The sequence below is a fragment of the Seriola dumerili genome, unplaced genomic scaffold, assembly GCF_002260705.1.
Source record: "Seriola dumerili isolate Sdu_G_001 unplaced genomic scaffold, Sdu_1.0 BDQW01000052.1, whole genome shotgun sequence".
Classification (NCBI taxonomy): Eukaryota; Metazoa; Chordata; class Actinopteri; order Carangiformes; family Carangidae; genus Seriola; species Seriola dumerili.
This window is the reverse complement of record NW_019174307.1, coordinates 14,594,751-14,609,440: the sequence shown is the minus strand read 5'-3', so window position 1 is coordinate 14,609,440 and position 14,690 is coordinate 14,594,751. Positions and strand designations below refer to the sequence as shown.

The following is a 14,690-nucleotide window of genomic DNA, read 5'->3' as shown; positions in this document are numbered from 1 at the left end:
CACGGTGCTTTTATTTCCAACCTTGAAAAACAAATCTAAAAAATAATATGAGGATAAATTAAAAACTAGACCTGCAGGCAGGTATAACAGGGTCTTAGATCTTCTTTGGAAGTTGACCCGACCCAAAAGGCTGCTTGATATATTTTTCCCTGCTCAAAAGGCAAGAAGTACTATAAGTAAGTTCAGAGTGTAGCTGATATTTTGGAGGTGTTTAAATCAGCTCCCCTACAGGAACGTGTAAGATTACCCGAAAACCACTCCTCTATGTCCCTATTTAAGGAATGTTTCATCCTTAAAAATTTGCATCATTTGCGGAAGAAATTAAAGTCTGTTTTTTTTTTTCATCCCAAAACACATGTGGCCAATTGTTGTGGAAAGTGGCGTTGACTGTCTGATTAAGGAAGTGGAAGCTCAGTCCATCTATCAGACAGCTATCTGCTGATCTGTAGAGCACACGTCTGAAGCCTAAAGCAGTTTTAGTCATGCAGAACGCCCCTCTCTCACTCTAAGCTTGTTATCACAGCATGTTTAGTCTGTCTCTGTGATTTAAAAACCCTGGCATCAGGTCGCTCTCTCTTTTTTTTTTTTTTCTGTCTTTCATTGCACTCCCTAAGGGATCTCCCACACTCCAGACACTCCCTCCATCTGACCTCCTCTTTTACAGAGGTTAATGGTTTGAATTTCATCCCCTTAACTGTAACAAAGCATGATAAGTATTTCAAACTAATGAGTTTCGGCAGCATAGTCTTCCATATGGCTGAATGCCCATGTCAGACTCATATACACTCACTTCATCTTACATACTTACATTGCATTGTTGTGATACTTGAATTCTCCACAAAAGGCCTTTAGGCCACGATAAGACATGACGCTGCTATGAGTTATGTTGGTAACAGAGATGTCTAAACTCAAGTGGTGAAAGCGTCATTAGGATCATGCACTTACATCTACTTAGTATTAGCTGTAGCTGTACAAGGGGTATAAAGGAAAGCAGCATGGGTACTCCTCATGGGGTTAACAGAAAAGCCTTGCAGAAAATTTAGCAAATGCCTCATTCGGCAACCACATTATTGAAATTACACTTTGCAAGTGCTTTTAGAGGCATCATGTGTGATCATGGCCTTATTTGGTATTCCAGACTGAAAACCAACAGTGAGAGCTGGTTAACGCAGAGGTTAAAGAAGAGAGAGAGAGAGAGAGAGAGAGAGAGAGAGAGAGAGAGAGAGAGAGAGAGAGAGAAAACGATATGGGTGTTTACAGAGCTATTTGGAATAGTAGTTAAGAGTTTGGGACTTACCCTGGCACCCTTTTCTGGGAAACATTTGCAGTCTCCGCTGCAGTCTCTCCCTCCACAGGGGCCACTGTGCTTCTTCCCACCCTGTCAGACACAAAACACACAACATGAAGGTCAGAGATGGGCTATTAGAGGTCAGGGTATAGAGGTCAAATATACAGAAAACTGTAACATTTAGCTGTCAACGTCTTGCATAAATACAGAAGAGATATGTGTCCATGTGGCGTTGCTTGCCTTCCTCTTTGTGCACAGCATGGGACACAGTGTGGGGTAAATTGTTGTGTACTGTAGGTGTGACCGCCTGTGTTTGTTTACACTGTGGTTTTGTGAATACATTTGTTGTTTATGCCAGCGGCTTGTTGCAGTGGTGTCTGTGCTGTTGAGTGTTTTGGTCTGGTGTGCAGGAAGGATGTTTTGGACGCAGCTCCAATGACTCATGACGGACATCCAGACATAACGGACAGCCATGTGTCCATGAAAACCCTATTCATCAGAGAGGCTGGGCCTGGCCGCTGACTGAGACAATTTGTCTGTGGATGTCTGCATACCAACAAAACCACCCACCATCACAGGATATTCTGTGCTAGACATGACACAAGTACACACACACACACACAGCCCATGGGGTCAGTGTGGACATGACATGATCAAAGCAAGCAGTCACACAAACGGGATTTCCCAACCCACGGGTCAGAGGTGTCAAGGCCCTCAGCTAGCTCGAATAGCTGGAGACGTTAATTAACACAGAATGGAGAGTTGGAGACATTTGGTGTCTGTGTGATGTTTCAAATGGAAATCCCATGAAAAAAAATCAAAGTTTAACCTACTCCCTTTGGATCCTTCGCCATGACCACACTTTCTCACTCATCAGAAGCAGAAGAAAAACAATATGAAACCTTCACAAAAACTGTGGACTCTACATAACATGTTGTGTGTCACACCTTCACCTTCACCTGCTGCAGAACAGACACAGAAGAAGACATTAGCTCAAATGACTTGCTGGAATTGACGAATCATTGATCCAAATGTTCTTTAAATAGATCTGTGGGCCAATCAGTGACTGTTTAAACCCTGAAGCACTGTTTCCATTTAAACGCCAGAATGGCAACAAAGCTCTCTGATAGTTTAAGTGTTCTGTTGAACTTGACGCCTGAGAGTGAATACAAATGAAAAACACACACAGACGGAGCACTCGACTCCGAGTTTCCAATGTTTAGAGAATTGAGTGGCCTTTAAATTAGCATATATGAGTGAAAGTGACTACAGCCATGCAGAGAGGCTCCATGTAGCTGGTTATGACGTCTCTGTCTTGTGTCGGCCTACGTCCTCCACCTACACAGCCATACCACAGCCTGCTTAGGCAGCAAATGCCTCAATACCCTCCCCTCTCCCTTGTTAAAAAAAAATCTAAATGACCACTTTATGCCCACAGTGGCAACAAAGTGGCAGATAAAGAATCAGAAAAATTCTCCCTCCTCACTTTGACAGCAGATCCCAGCGGTCCCACTGACAAAGGCCACATTGAGACTCCCCTCACACACAAAGACCCTCTTTTACCAAACAGACATCGTCCTTTAATGATCCCCTATCTCCACAACAAAAAGACCCTCTTCCCCGCCCTTATGGAATGCACAAGGCTGCATTTCTTTGTTAAATATCAGTGGATCTGAGGGGTTCCTTTCAGACTGCTCTTTGGTATAGTTAAGACATGCTGTGATGGGTTTAATTTAGCCTTTTTGCTATTGTGGCAACATCCTTTACCCATGTCCCTAATTTTGAACTTTTTTTTTTCCCCCAAACCAACCATCCTCTCTGTGGACATCTTGGCAACACTCTAGCTTCTAGCTTCTAGCAATCTATTAGGAATAGAGACAAAAAAAGGAAAATATTATCCCAATAAGGACCTAAGAGAGTCACGGCACGACCTTTCTCCACACCGAGGTGGAAATCCAAACCACAGACAATAGACTGCGTCATCTCCGGACAGACACACAAAGGAATGGCTCCCATAAAAGCAATTACACATCATGGAGCAATGCACCATCAATTCAACTTTACAGTTTACAGGTTGAAAATAGCTGATGGCTGTTTCAGCAGGAGACAATAGGACCGTGCAGCAGTATCCTGTTTTCCCCACCCACTGACACAATAACCCACTCTTTTCCATAGCTGCAGTGCATCTTGGAAACTAATCGGATGATGCACCCACACATTTGTGGGTGCACTGTCAATGAAGCAAAAAAGTTAGCACAATGTTAATCCATTACATCAAGAAAAAAAGTCGTGTTAATGGATGAGGTTCAAAAACTTGCACCAACCATTTTCATAGGGTTGTCCAGATCAAGTAAAATGCACTGTTGCCTTTTGGCTCTAGTCCAGTTCATGTTCACAAAAATACACAAGACAAAACAAACATCATATGGACTGACTGCTAACTCACCGCTCGGCCCTTTACTGAACTATATGTTTATGTTTCTTCTCCGATAAGTTCCCAAAAGAAATAATTTATCATTTGGATTAATAGTGCAGACTGCAGCTGGACCTCTTATATCATTAAAAGACTGCTCATCTGATTTATTGCACTCCAAGCACATTATCAGACTCACAGTGGATGGTTTAAATAAAACAAAACAAAAAAAGTGTCTTGTCTTATTGGGTTAGTTACTGTGGGGCCGCTCCGTTTCACATCTCAACAAACTGAAGCAGAGGCCATCGACACGCACCAGAATTGAACTGAAGCGGTAAAGCCGGTGGTACAATTCAAAGCTCTGTTTCGGACCTGAGGGAGAATGCTTGAGTAGGTGGATCTCGATCTGCTTCCAAACAAACTCTGGTGCGGTTGATTTGTGGTGTGAAAGCAAAGCAGATCCACAACAAGACTTTCTAACCATGTACCGTGTCGGATCAAGAACTACAGACCCAGAAGCCGCCAACATACCAAAACATGCGACACGAGAGACAAATGAATCCGAACCAGCTAGCCCCGCAACGTGCGGTCCTACATACTATTACCATAAATCTGACACCTCTGTGGAGCTGTAGTGAAAGAAGTCCGAATCCCAGTCTCAACACTGGAGAAATAAATGCTTTACCAGACCCAACATTTCATCTGTCGACGAAAGACACACACACACAAAGAGGATATATTGCCATGTGTGTAACAGTGAATGGTCATTTCCGCCATTCACATACAGATGAGTTGATGTCATCCAGCTTTGTCACCTATTTTTATATTAAGAACACATTCATGTTTCCTTTCTGTATTCTAGAAAGGTTTTAAGAGTATAATTGAGAACTTGCTTTGCCTTTGTTATGAGGACTGTCAGACAACAGTGTGTATGATATGAAAAAAGATAATGAAATAAGCCCCGGCAGTTGCTGGGATCCGGTTTGCTGCGATGGTTCATCTGTGGCTTCTCGTTTACAGTACGACTCTTCAGTGTTGATCATCTTTTATGTCCTGTGAACTACCTTCAGTGGCCTGTGGGATCCACTGAAGTTCTCTGCTCTGTTTCAAAATTACATCGACGTAAACATGCTCGCCACAAAAAACCACCCACCCCTGCTCATATATAACTTAACCTGTGCATTTGTATACGCCATCCAGACCACACATGACAGAGGAGAAGTAACACATTTTTACAACAGATGAAGGAGAAAAATAGGCCGAGCTTGTCCACGTGACAACGTGGACAACGTTTCCTCTTGGAGCCAACGTGGCGTCTCAACAAACACACGAGCAAAATCTCTTCCTCTCTTTCCAGGTTCCTCAGTTTTGAAGTATGTCTTGAGTGTGTATATCAGTAACTATCTATCAATCATTGTAAAACAGAGCTACAGGAGGAAAGTAAGTGTTGATGTGAAATACAGTTAAGAGGTATTTCACCAGGAGGAAGTCTACTATTTCCCTTAAAGAAACCCATTTAGGAAAATACACTTATTTGCTGTCTTCCATCTATCGTTACTTGCCTTTGCCTTTAACAGTGCTTCCTTGAATATCTAATTGAACACTGACCGTGTGAAGATAACTACAGCTAGGAGCGTACACGTTCTTCAAGCTTGAGATTAATGAGTCAGATTAATGCCTCTCTCAGTGAGAAATGTTGTTTTTGTTGCCTCCCTGTCCTTTATGGCTGCACTGGTGCCTTGCTCTGAATGGGCACCGCCTCCTTCCCTATATGCTGTACATTGTAAATGTAATAAAACCAGCTGGGTCAACAGCGTCTTTCTCACGCTCAGTTTTCTTTCTCTTACTCCCCCTCCTGCTGATACACTTACACACACATTATTTTTATTAATGCTATTAGAAAGAAATATAGAGGGTTTATTTGGCTTTGTGAATAGAGAAACAGTAAATACAGTTTTTTCTAGAAAAAAAATAGATACAGGTGCTTTTACATGCCATTATTAGGGAATAATGCACATTTAGTTGTCCTGTTATAAGACAATAATGGACAAGGTGGACACATGTCCCTCACTATTCCATCATTTTCTACTGTATGTCAGGACAGTTTGGAGGATATTGTCACACTTGAACCAGGGCATCTCACTAAAGCAAAAAAAAAAGGGCTGTGATAACTTGTTAAGTTCTATTATTTATTATTTATACGCAACGACAATGTTGTGTTTTTATCTGAATGCTTTGAATTGGTGGTTTCCTCTGCTTTGTAGTCTCCTGATTTATAAGTGAGCATTTCCTTTGGACTTATGGGTGTTTGTTCAGTGTGGAAACATCTAATCTACTGCAATCAAATTCATTTTTGTTTATTTTTTGCTTATTATCTTAATTGTTTACTCAATTCATTCGTCCAATGTTTTGGTATAAAACTGAGAAAATTAGCAAATTCTCTCATTTCAGATGTTGGAATGAAAATGTTTGTCACTCTGGCTTGATAAATGAAAATGATTAATTGTTTGATGATAATTGTTTAATTGTTTGATGATTAATTTTCTGTAAATCAACTAATGGCTCGTCTCCAGTCTTTCCTACTGTGTCACCATCGTATTCAGACATGATGATGGTTGTCGGTTTGTGTTGATCTTCTGTGGTGAGCTTGAGTCACCGTGGTTTTGCTTTTTTTCACGAACTGTATACATTAGGTTCACCACAGACACAACCACTTCCTAACACTTCCTGTTAATGTCAAAAGCAGTCAAAATCAACACAGCATCTCTGCCACGGGAACAGACCGATGACAAGACAAAAACGCAAGGATAATGCAGACAAAACAAACTGAAGGCAAATTATAAATACAGATGCAGAGATATATTTTTCTAATTTTGAGAAGGGGGGAACCTGGGGCTCCGGCCCCCAGCTGTAGTCTGCCACGTGCAAGAGGCTGAAAACCAAAGGATTGTGGGAGGATCTGTGGTACTTCAGAGCAATCAGGAACCCACATAATGATGACTGCAATAATTAGACAAAATGGACACATAATCCCAACATGGTTAAAAATTACAAATGCCATCAGAGGGAGAGAGAGAGAGAGAGAGAAACTGAATCTGAAATCATCTTGGAAACCCAGATTAATGCAGTCCATGAAATGCAAGACATAAAATACATAAACACACAGACAGAAGCAGAAGGAGACAGATGTGAGGCTGTGATGTGGAACACACAGCTGTGCATTCCACATCTCTCCTGGTAAATAACTCACCAAAACATCCAATGATCCCAAAAGATTATTAGCAAACTAAAAACATGATTTAGACATGTGCATGAAGAACAGTTTGATGTGTAACCTTCATTTAAAGGAAGGACACTGTAGTGACAGAGAGGGACACATTTCAAAGGATGTCAGAAAAGCATTTTCTTGTTTGCTGATCTCGTAGCTAAAAAATCCAAATTTTGTTCTTTTTTTTGTTTCCATAAATACTATTTCCCACGCGCTGTTGTTTAAACATCCAGAAATTGACAGATCCGCCTTGATGCCACAGACAGATCCTTGTGACAACAGTCACCTGGGTGATAGAAATGACAAACTGCCTCTTTGAGCTGGTTTCTCAGTTTTCACACATGAAACGACACGGTGGAGCATAAACAGTGTTTGTGTGCGACCCCTCCTGTGTTTGAGTTCTCAAATGAACCGAGATCACAGACTATCGCAGGTCAGGATGAGCGTTTGATCTGACACTGGTGGTGACACAGTTGGTACCCTTCACTAACTCACACTATGAGGAGGACAACACTGACAAAACTGAGGACAGAGATGTAAAATACGGCTGCTGTGATGATGGTAATGAAGACTCTTGAGACTATCGGACTATTAGAGTCAACAGAAACTAAATCCCACTACAAGGAAACCATAAGTGGGCTGTTTGTCAGGGGCTGTTGCTCATCCTTAATGAAAGATCTGACCTACAGCCTTTCCACTCTGACCCTGACCCAGAGGAATGTCTGATCCCTCTATTCAACTCTGAGGATGAACCAATACCCATCTACAGTTACTAGACAGGAGCAGTGTACCCTCAGAGGACTGCTATCATTGCCAACAAACTTAAAAAGACATGAGTAAAGACATAAATAATAAATAAAAGACAGCATAACGTCTGGACTCAAGAGGAGTAAGGAAGGGAAAACCAACACCACTAGGAGAGTAAGCAGTGTTTGGACAATAGGAACTTAGATCCCAGGTTAATTTAAGGTTTCCAGGCTACTACTGTTGTGGCGTTTCCTTGACAAACCCCTTAAATAAAAGTGAGACAAAGTTTTCCTCAAGTCACTAAAACACGCTAGAGCTGTTGCTTAGACAGTTACCTGACTGGTATGAATCCATGAGCTTTAACAGAAATGCTGAATGCACTTTCCTCCTTAAAAAACGTGTGTAAAGTGGATATGTTTCAATATCTTGAATCCTATATTCTTTACTTCAGCTTCCAGTCTTCTTCCTCTCCGTCTTTTGCTTAGTGGAATAGTGTAAAATAATGTGATCATGCCACTTGTGACCATAAGCTCTACAAGGTACCTTTAAGTAAATTTAATAAGCTGAGAATGCAACGTGTGTTTTCTTTTGGATCGTAAGAACTTTACACAGTGAACACAGAATGAAATATGTTGTAATACATTATCCAGGAACGGGAAATTTTATGGCATTTCGCGTGCGAGCGTTTGCGTGTGCTTTCACCATCTTCAGCTCAGTTGTGTGTGTCTGTGTGTGTGTACATTTATACACTGTATATGATATATATATCTGTCACTGTTATGATGTGCCAAGGTTACAGCTGCTCTTCTTCACACTAACGATGTGGACGTCAAAGAGAAAGTGCAAACTCGCTGAATTTGAAACACCTGGCCACCTTCAACAAGAAGTCTCTGAGAAGGAAACATGCTGCGTGATATGCCTTGATGCATATCTGCACTGTATCTCAATGTCAGTGATACTGCATTGGGTGTGCTGTACTCCCTTTGCCAGTTGAGAGCCATCTCTGGGAGGTAATCACTGTAAGCAAAGCTGGAGTTAATGTCTGCATCAAGAGGTAACTTAAAACAGTAGAAAAGTTTTGTTCATAGCAAATGTTATTATCAATGCCAGCGGTGTGGCTCTATGTAGGGCAATGTCAGTCCACCACTTTGGTCCTGACTAAAATCTCAACAACTATTCAATGGATTGCAATGAAATTTGGTAAAAACATTTAGGTTCCCCTCAGTACAAGCCGTTATAATTTCCCTCAACATTACATTATAAAAATTTCAATTTGTCAAAAACATAAGTTTATTACCAAATACCTGCAAAACTAATGACATTCTCCTTAGTTTCAGCCATTTAGGATTACTTCATGGACTTTATGTATTTTAATATTTAGCAATTTTAACATGCAACACCAAGACGGTGATCACGGGAAACATTATACCTAAACATCAACATGTTAGCATTGTCACTGTGAAGGTGTTAGCATGCTGAAGTTAGCATTTATCTCAAAGAACAGTGGTCTGAGTACAGCCACACAGAGTTGCTAGCATGGCTTTAGACGAGAGGATTACACAGTGTGTTTCCTCAATGTAAAATTAATTGGGTTAATTAGTTGGCTAGGTTAATTGGCTGGTCAGAAACTTTTTTCTTTATCTTTTAATGATAAAGATGATGATTTTAAAGATGATTTTTGCACAGAGACAGTGTCAACCACCTAAACGGGATCAAAGCACTTGTGATTTGGCTTGATATCGTCTGGCCATTAATAAGGCCTGAAGCTTCAGTTCAAGGCCTGTTTAGCCGTTTGTACCAAAGAGAAAGATCATGAACAATATGAATGATTTCAACACACTGTCTGTAGCCTGCATGAAACCTTGGTGAACTCAGGACAAAATAAGGATTTGAGTAAAGACATTCTTGCTTTGCTGGATTAAAAGAGGAAAGAAGCCTGTCTAAATGACCCTGTGATTGCGAGTGGGAAGACATAAACATAAAATCGGAAATGTCTTTGTGAGGGAGCGAACACAGGGTGAAAAGAGTTGAGAGGCAGTGGCGAACAAATCATGCTGGTGGTTGTTGCTGTCTGGCTGTGTGACTCATGCGCGCTGTGGGAAGTTTTCCTCACAATATGAGTCTGGCAGTCTGCTGTAGCAAAGCATCTGATGTTTATTTCATCTGGAAAATTGCAACAGAAACAGCAGAATACAAAACGCTTGTTCTCCACTTTCACGATCAACTCGCTTATTAATTAATACACATTCTACTGGTACTTCTTTTCCAGCAATACTATTAAATACCAGCTTTTGAAAAAAAAATGCCAGTGGCCTAAAAAGTAGGGCAGCATGTCAAAAGGGAGAGTTTATACTTTCTGTGCAGCTTTGCCTTCCGGGAATAGTCCTACATAGAATTGAATCAAATAATCAGATTTCAACTGTTAAACAAACAAACTCAGAAAGCGGTTTGAAATGCATACACACACACACACACACACACACACACACACTGACAGAAGCAGGAAGCAAAACAGCAAAGAAAAGCAAAACGTCAAATGTTGCCATGGCAGTGGCGTAGTTTTTAATGCAGCATTTCTTGATGTAACACCAAATGTCCCAAAGGCCTCCATTAAGGTGATAAGGGAAATTCTCCTGCCACCTATAATGGATTTTACAGCCTTTATAAGTTGTAAACAGTAGAGCTTGTCTGCACCATTGCTCCTTTACAGCTAATTCTGCTTCCTGTCACACCACCATCGACTTCCTGTTGGAGAATTTAAGTGCTGTAGTTTCTGTGCACATTCATCACCCCAAGACAAGTACATTTACGCAGATGGAAAATCAAAAGAAAAACAGGCGAAGAGTGGGTGAGGGTGGGTGAGAGTGTGGGCCACAGACTTGTTGAGAAGAATGAGAGAAAAATAAAAAGGAGGAGTGAATGAAAAAGTCCAAAAATGGTGTGAGTGATATCTAGAAATCTACAGCAAAGAGGCGGAGGACATGGGAATTACATATGTCACAAGCTGATCCTAAAGATCAGTATCGAGTCAATCAAGGCACATTTCAATGGATCGGCAATCTGCTAATGTTGCAGCATGGCTCCCCTGAATGACGGCCGGACTCTGTGGTTCTACACTGCAAGTTCCTTTCAGGAGTCACATTCTCCCAGTTAAACAACCAACACCACACCATTTTATATTTTTTTAACTATATCAAATTTAAAACCAAATAACAATTTTTTTAACGTACCTGTTATTTTATCATGATTATGACACAACAACTTGTACTTAAAGCATGCTATACAATTTAAAATAAAGTAAGGGGAGTGTTGAGAAGGAACTGCAGAGACAGGGGGTCAGGGTGACTCTGCAAAGACCAGGACATAACATGGAAGGAGAACATGAACTAGAGCAGAGGGACCTGAAAGAAGCAGGGCAGAGCAGAGACTCCCACTGTGCCCTTCTGGTTTAGCTCCAGTGTAAACACAGCTCTGGTTTCTGCTCTGACACAGCTGGACCTTCCCTCTCCTTTAACTGGCCTCAGGTCACACAGAGACTCGACTCCATTTCCCAGTGGGCCACATTTCTAATCAGGGCTTCCTGCTACAGCATGAACTAAATGGAGCTGTTCTGGTCCTTGGTGCCAAAAGGCCAACCTGTCAGACTTGCTTAATCTCACCCCTATAATCAGATGAGCAATGACATCCAGATGCAAGGATCCATCCAGTAACAACCTGGACACCTGAGAGGCCTGAGGACATCAGTGTTTGTTGTTTTATTTCTATGTATGAGCAGAAAATGTCCTCACAAGGAAGCCAAATGTGAGGAAAACCTTCCAAAATGAGGGAGGAGGGGGATTAAGGATGAGAGAAAGTAAAATGAAGGTAGTCATGTAGAGTTCAACACACTTAATGATTAGGATGGTAGGATTAGTGTGGGCTGAGTCCAGAGACAGAGTAGGTGGAAAAGGTAAAGAAACCAGAACCTATGCTAGGAACTCAAAGTGGTCATTTGAGCAAAATGCTAACGTCAACATGCTAACATGCTCACAACAATGTTAACATGATGACGTGAAGCAGGTATAATGTTAGTTTTGGAGGAAAAAGGTCCTAAACCAAAGATGATGATTGTGCTAAGTGAAAAGACGAAAAAAAAGATTACAATTCGTCCTGAAGGTGAACAATGACTGTGTGTACCAAATTTCATGGTAATCCATTTAATAGTTTTTGACACATTCCATTCAAATCCACAAAGGTCAATGTCATGGTGGCGCTCGAGGAAAAGTCAGGGTATAACCCAAGAATCGTTAAGATTGATTCTCTGGGCGTCGTGGAATATATGTACCAAGTCTCAAGGCAATCCATCAAATAGTTGTTGAGATACTTCAGTCTGGACCTAAGTGGTGGTAGCCTACAAGCAGATATTGCCATCCATACTGCCATGCCATCAGCATAGCTAAAAGAGAGAAGAAAAAAGTCAGTCTGTGGATGAGGGAGAGAGAGAGAGAGAAGCTGGAAACGGTCATGTTATCACAAAGTGTGCATTTAACTTTGTTAACATTCTTCCCATGACAAGAAATAATTCAGTCGAATCAATTAAACCACAGCTGTGATGGAAATAAATGGTCTTTGTCTCCAGTCCAGAGGAAAAAATGTACAAAGCACAGCAGTGAGATCAGTGAATGGTCATGTTCCTGCTTGATGAGATATCATAGTTTGGAGATTATGGAGGGCCTTCACACCACCTGTAGGATATGACCAGTTCTAGTCTACACATCCCCATATAAATCAAATTCAAACAAATTACTGCAGGAATTCAGACACTAAGTGGGCACCTGTTGAACCAGACAGTATAAGAAAGCACAGAGTAATTCTGAGTGTCTTTGAGTGTCTTTGTGTAAACACAGCTGAAACAATCCTTCCATCTGCGCTCACCGAGAAGGTTCACCTCTACTGAGGAGAGGCAGGCGAGCAGCGGCGCACGTGTAGGAGGGCGACACGAGGGGGAGAGAGAGCTGGAACGTGGAGGAGACGAGCTGGGAGAGGAAGAGCGAAAGTGAGGGAGGACAGACTGTATGCCAAGTGTCCCTTTCAGAGATAGATGGAGAGAGAGTGAAGGGACAGAAGACAGGAGACCAGGGGCAGAATGAGGCTATAAAAGGAAGTGAGAGACTGAGCTGCAGGAGGACCGGGAGGACCGAGGCTTTGGATTTCTTTCAGCACAGCCTGATGGGACCCCTGTGTCTCTCCATTAATCACTGTGAGATGGAGTAAGGGCAAAGGACAGGAGCGGATATATATATATATACAGTATATAGGGATTTTCCAGAGACAACTTACTTCCGAACTTAATTCCAAGCCAAATAAAAGTCAGTTTAAACTAATGGAGTTTAAAAATACTGCACAAACCAGAGAGGTGATAAAGAAGCACTTTGTTAATGAATATCAAATTAAATTGCATTTTGTTTACTTCCTTTCAACAGAAGACACAAGTACAGCATTGACTTCCAGGATAGAAATACATACTGTGGGCAGGTAAACATGGAAGTAGAAAGGCAGGTAAATATAGATGTGTTCTTCAAAGGTAGAAAAAGTCAAGTCATCTCTCTCTCTCTCTCTCTCTCTCTCTCTCTCTTATATATATATGAATATATATTAATATATACATTAGTAGTAGTAGATATATAATATATATATATATATATATTATAGTAGTAGTCGTATAGAAGATGAGCGTGCTTAGGTAAGGTAAGTGTATTATATATATATATAATTATTAGCGACATAGATCAAAATTTCAAAATCACAAACAGAAGGTTTTTGAAGGGCTTTACAATATGATCTGTGCAGCATACTACACCTTGCTTTGTGTAAGGAATCCTCTCCCTCAGGCCTGCAATAAATGTTGTATATTCACAACCAACAGAAATAACACTGGTTTCTGTTTGTGCTTCACAAACTAAAGTTGTGTGATGAATAAATTGTCTTGCTGTGATGTTGTGTATACTGTGTTATTCCTAGGTCTCTCTTGTAAAACTCTTGATCTCAGTGAGTCTTTTAACCAACTAACTGATGAGATTAAAATTACAATATGGCAACTTGCAGGTGCCACCGAGCACTTGCAGAACCAGGCGCCTAGGTAGATATATAAATGTATGTATTTCCAAGAGGCAACTGTCCTCATATAATCTGTGCAACTTCAGTGAGCGAGGCAAACAGAGAGAGAGTCAGACAGAGAGAAAGGAGAGTCTCGATAAATACTGTATGTTTTGTATCAGGGCAGTGGAACATGTGTGGTGATGTGACTGCAGGCTGTCACACATGACTGGGAATGAACAGTGATTATCTATGGAATTAAACCACTGGTATCCCACTTCCCTGTTGCCCTGGATAAAGATTTTTTCTTTTCTTTTTTTTCTACATATTTTCTCTTCATGACAACATCTAAATAACAAAACAATAATATCATTAAAACGTTTTTATGCCAACAAAAAAAGGACTGGTGGGGAAAGGGTCTATACTTACATATATACAGCACATTAATGTTAAGAACATGGATCCATGTTCGGAAATGGGATTAAGCTATAAACAGCACGCATCACCCATGTAATGTCAAATGTCCACTGGCAGGTGCCCATAAATACTTTATAGATAAAATATAGATCGCAGACACTTCATAAAAAGTTTATGGGTTTAGTGTATTCAAAGTTCATCCAACCCACTGTATATATATGAAGTGTCTGAATAGATTTAATACAGAAGTTCATAATTTTATCTTACAAACCGTCATGCTCTTACACATCACATTTACATTTCCTTCTCATGGTGCTGCATGTGCAGTGTGAACAGGACCGGGTTTACATAGTGAATATACATCTCAGTAACCACTCTCTGGAGTCGTCAAACTGTGTGGGGTCCAGTTGGGTTGTAAAGCAACTCTGACACAGTTAACTCCACCCCGTTTCCTTTTCCTGTTTAGAGAGGCTTCTCTGGAT

At 40.9% G+C, this 14,690-nt stretch overlaps 1 protein-coding gene across 1 annotated transcript in view; it reads right to left on the bottom strand.

The window, feature by feature from the left end:
- The window catches only part of col4a2 (collagen type IV alpha 2 chain), a 66,699-nt gene that overhangs the window by 45,369 nt on the left and 6,640 nt on the right, over positions 1–14,690 (bottom strand). Inside the window, exon 4 of the mRNA XM_022740599.1 lies at positions 1,298–1,378. Coding sequence (XP_022596320.1) covers positions 1,298–1,378 — 81 coding nt within the window. The remainder of the gene's footprint in view (positions 1–1,297; positions 1,379–14,690) is intronic.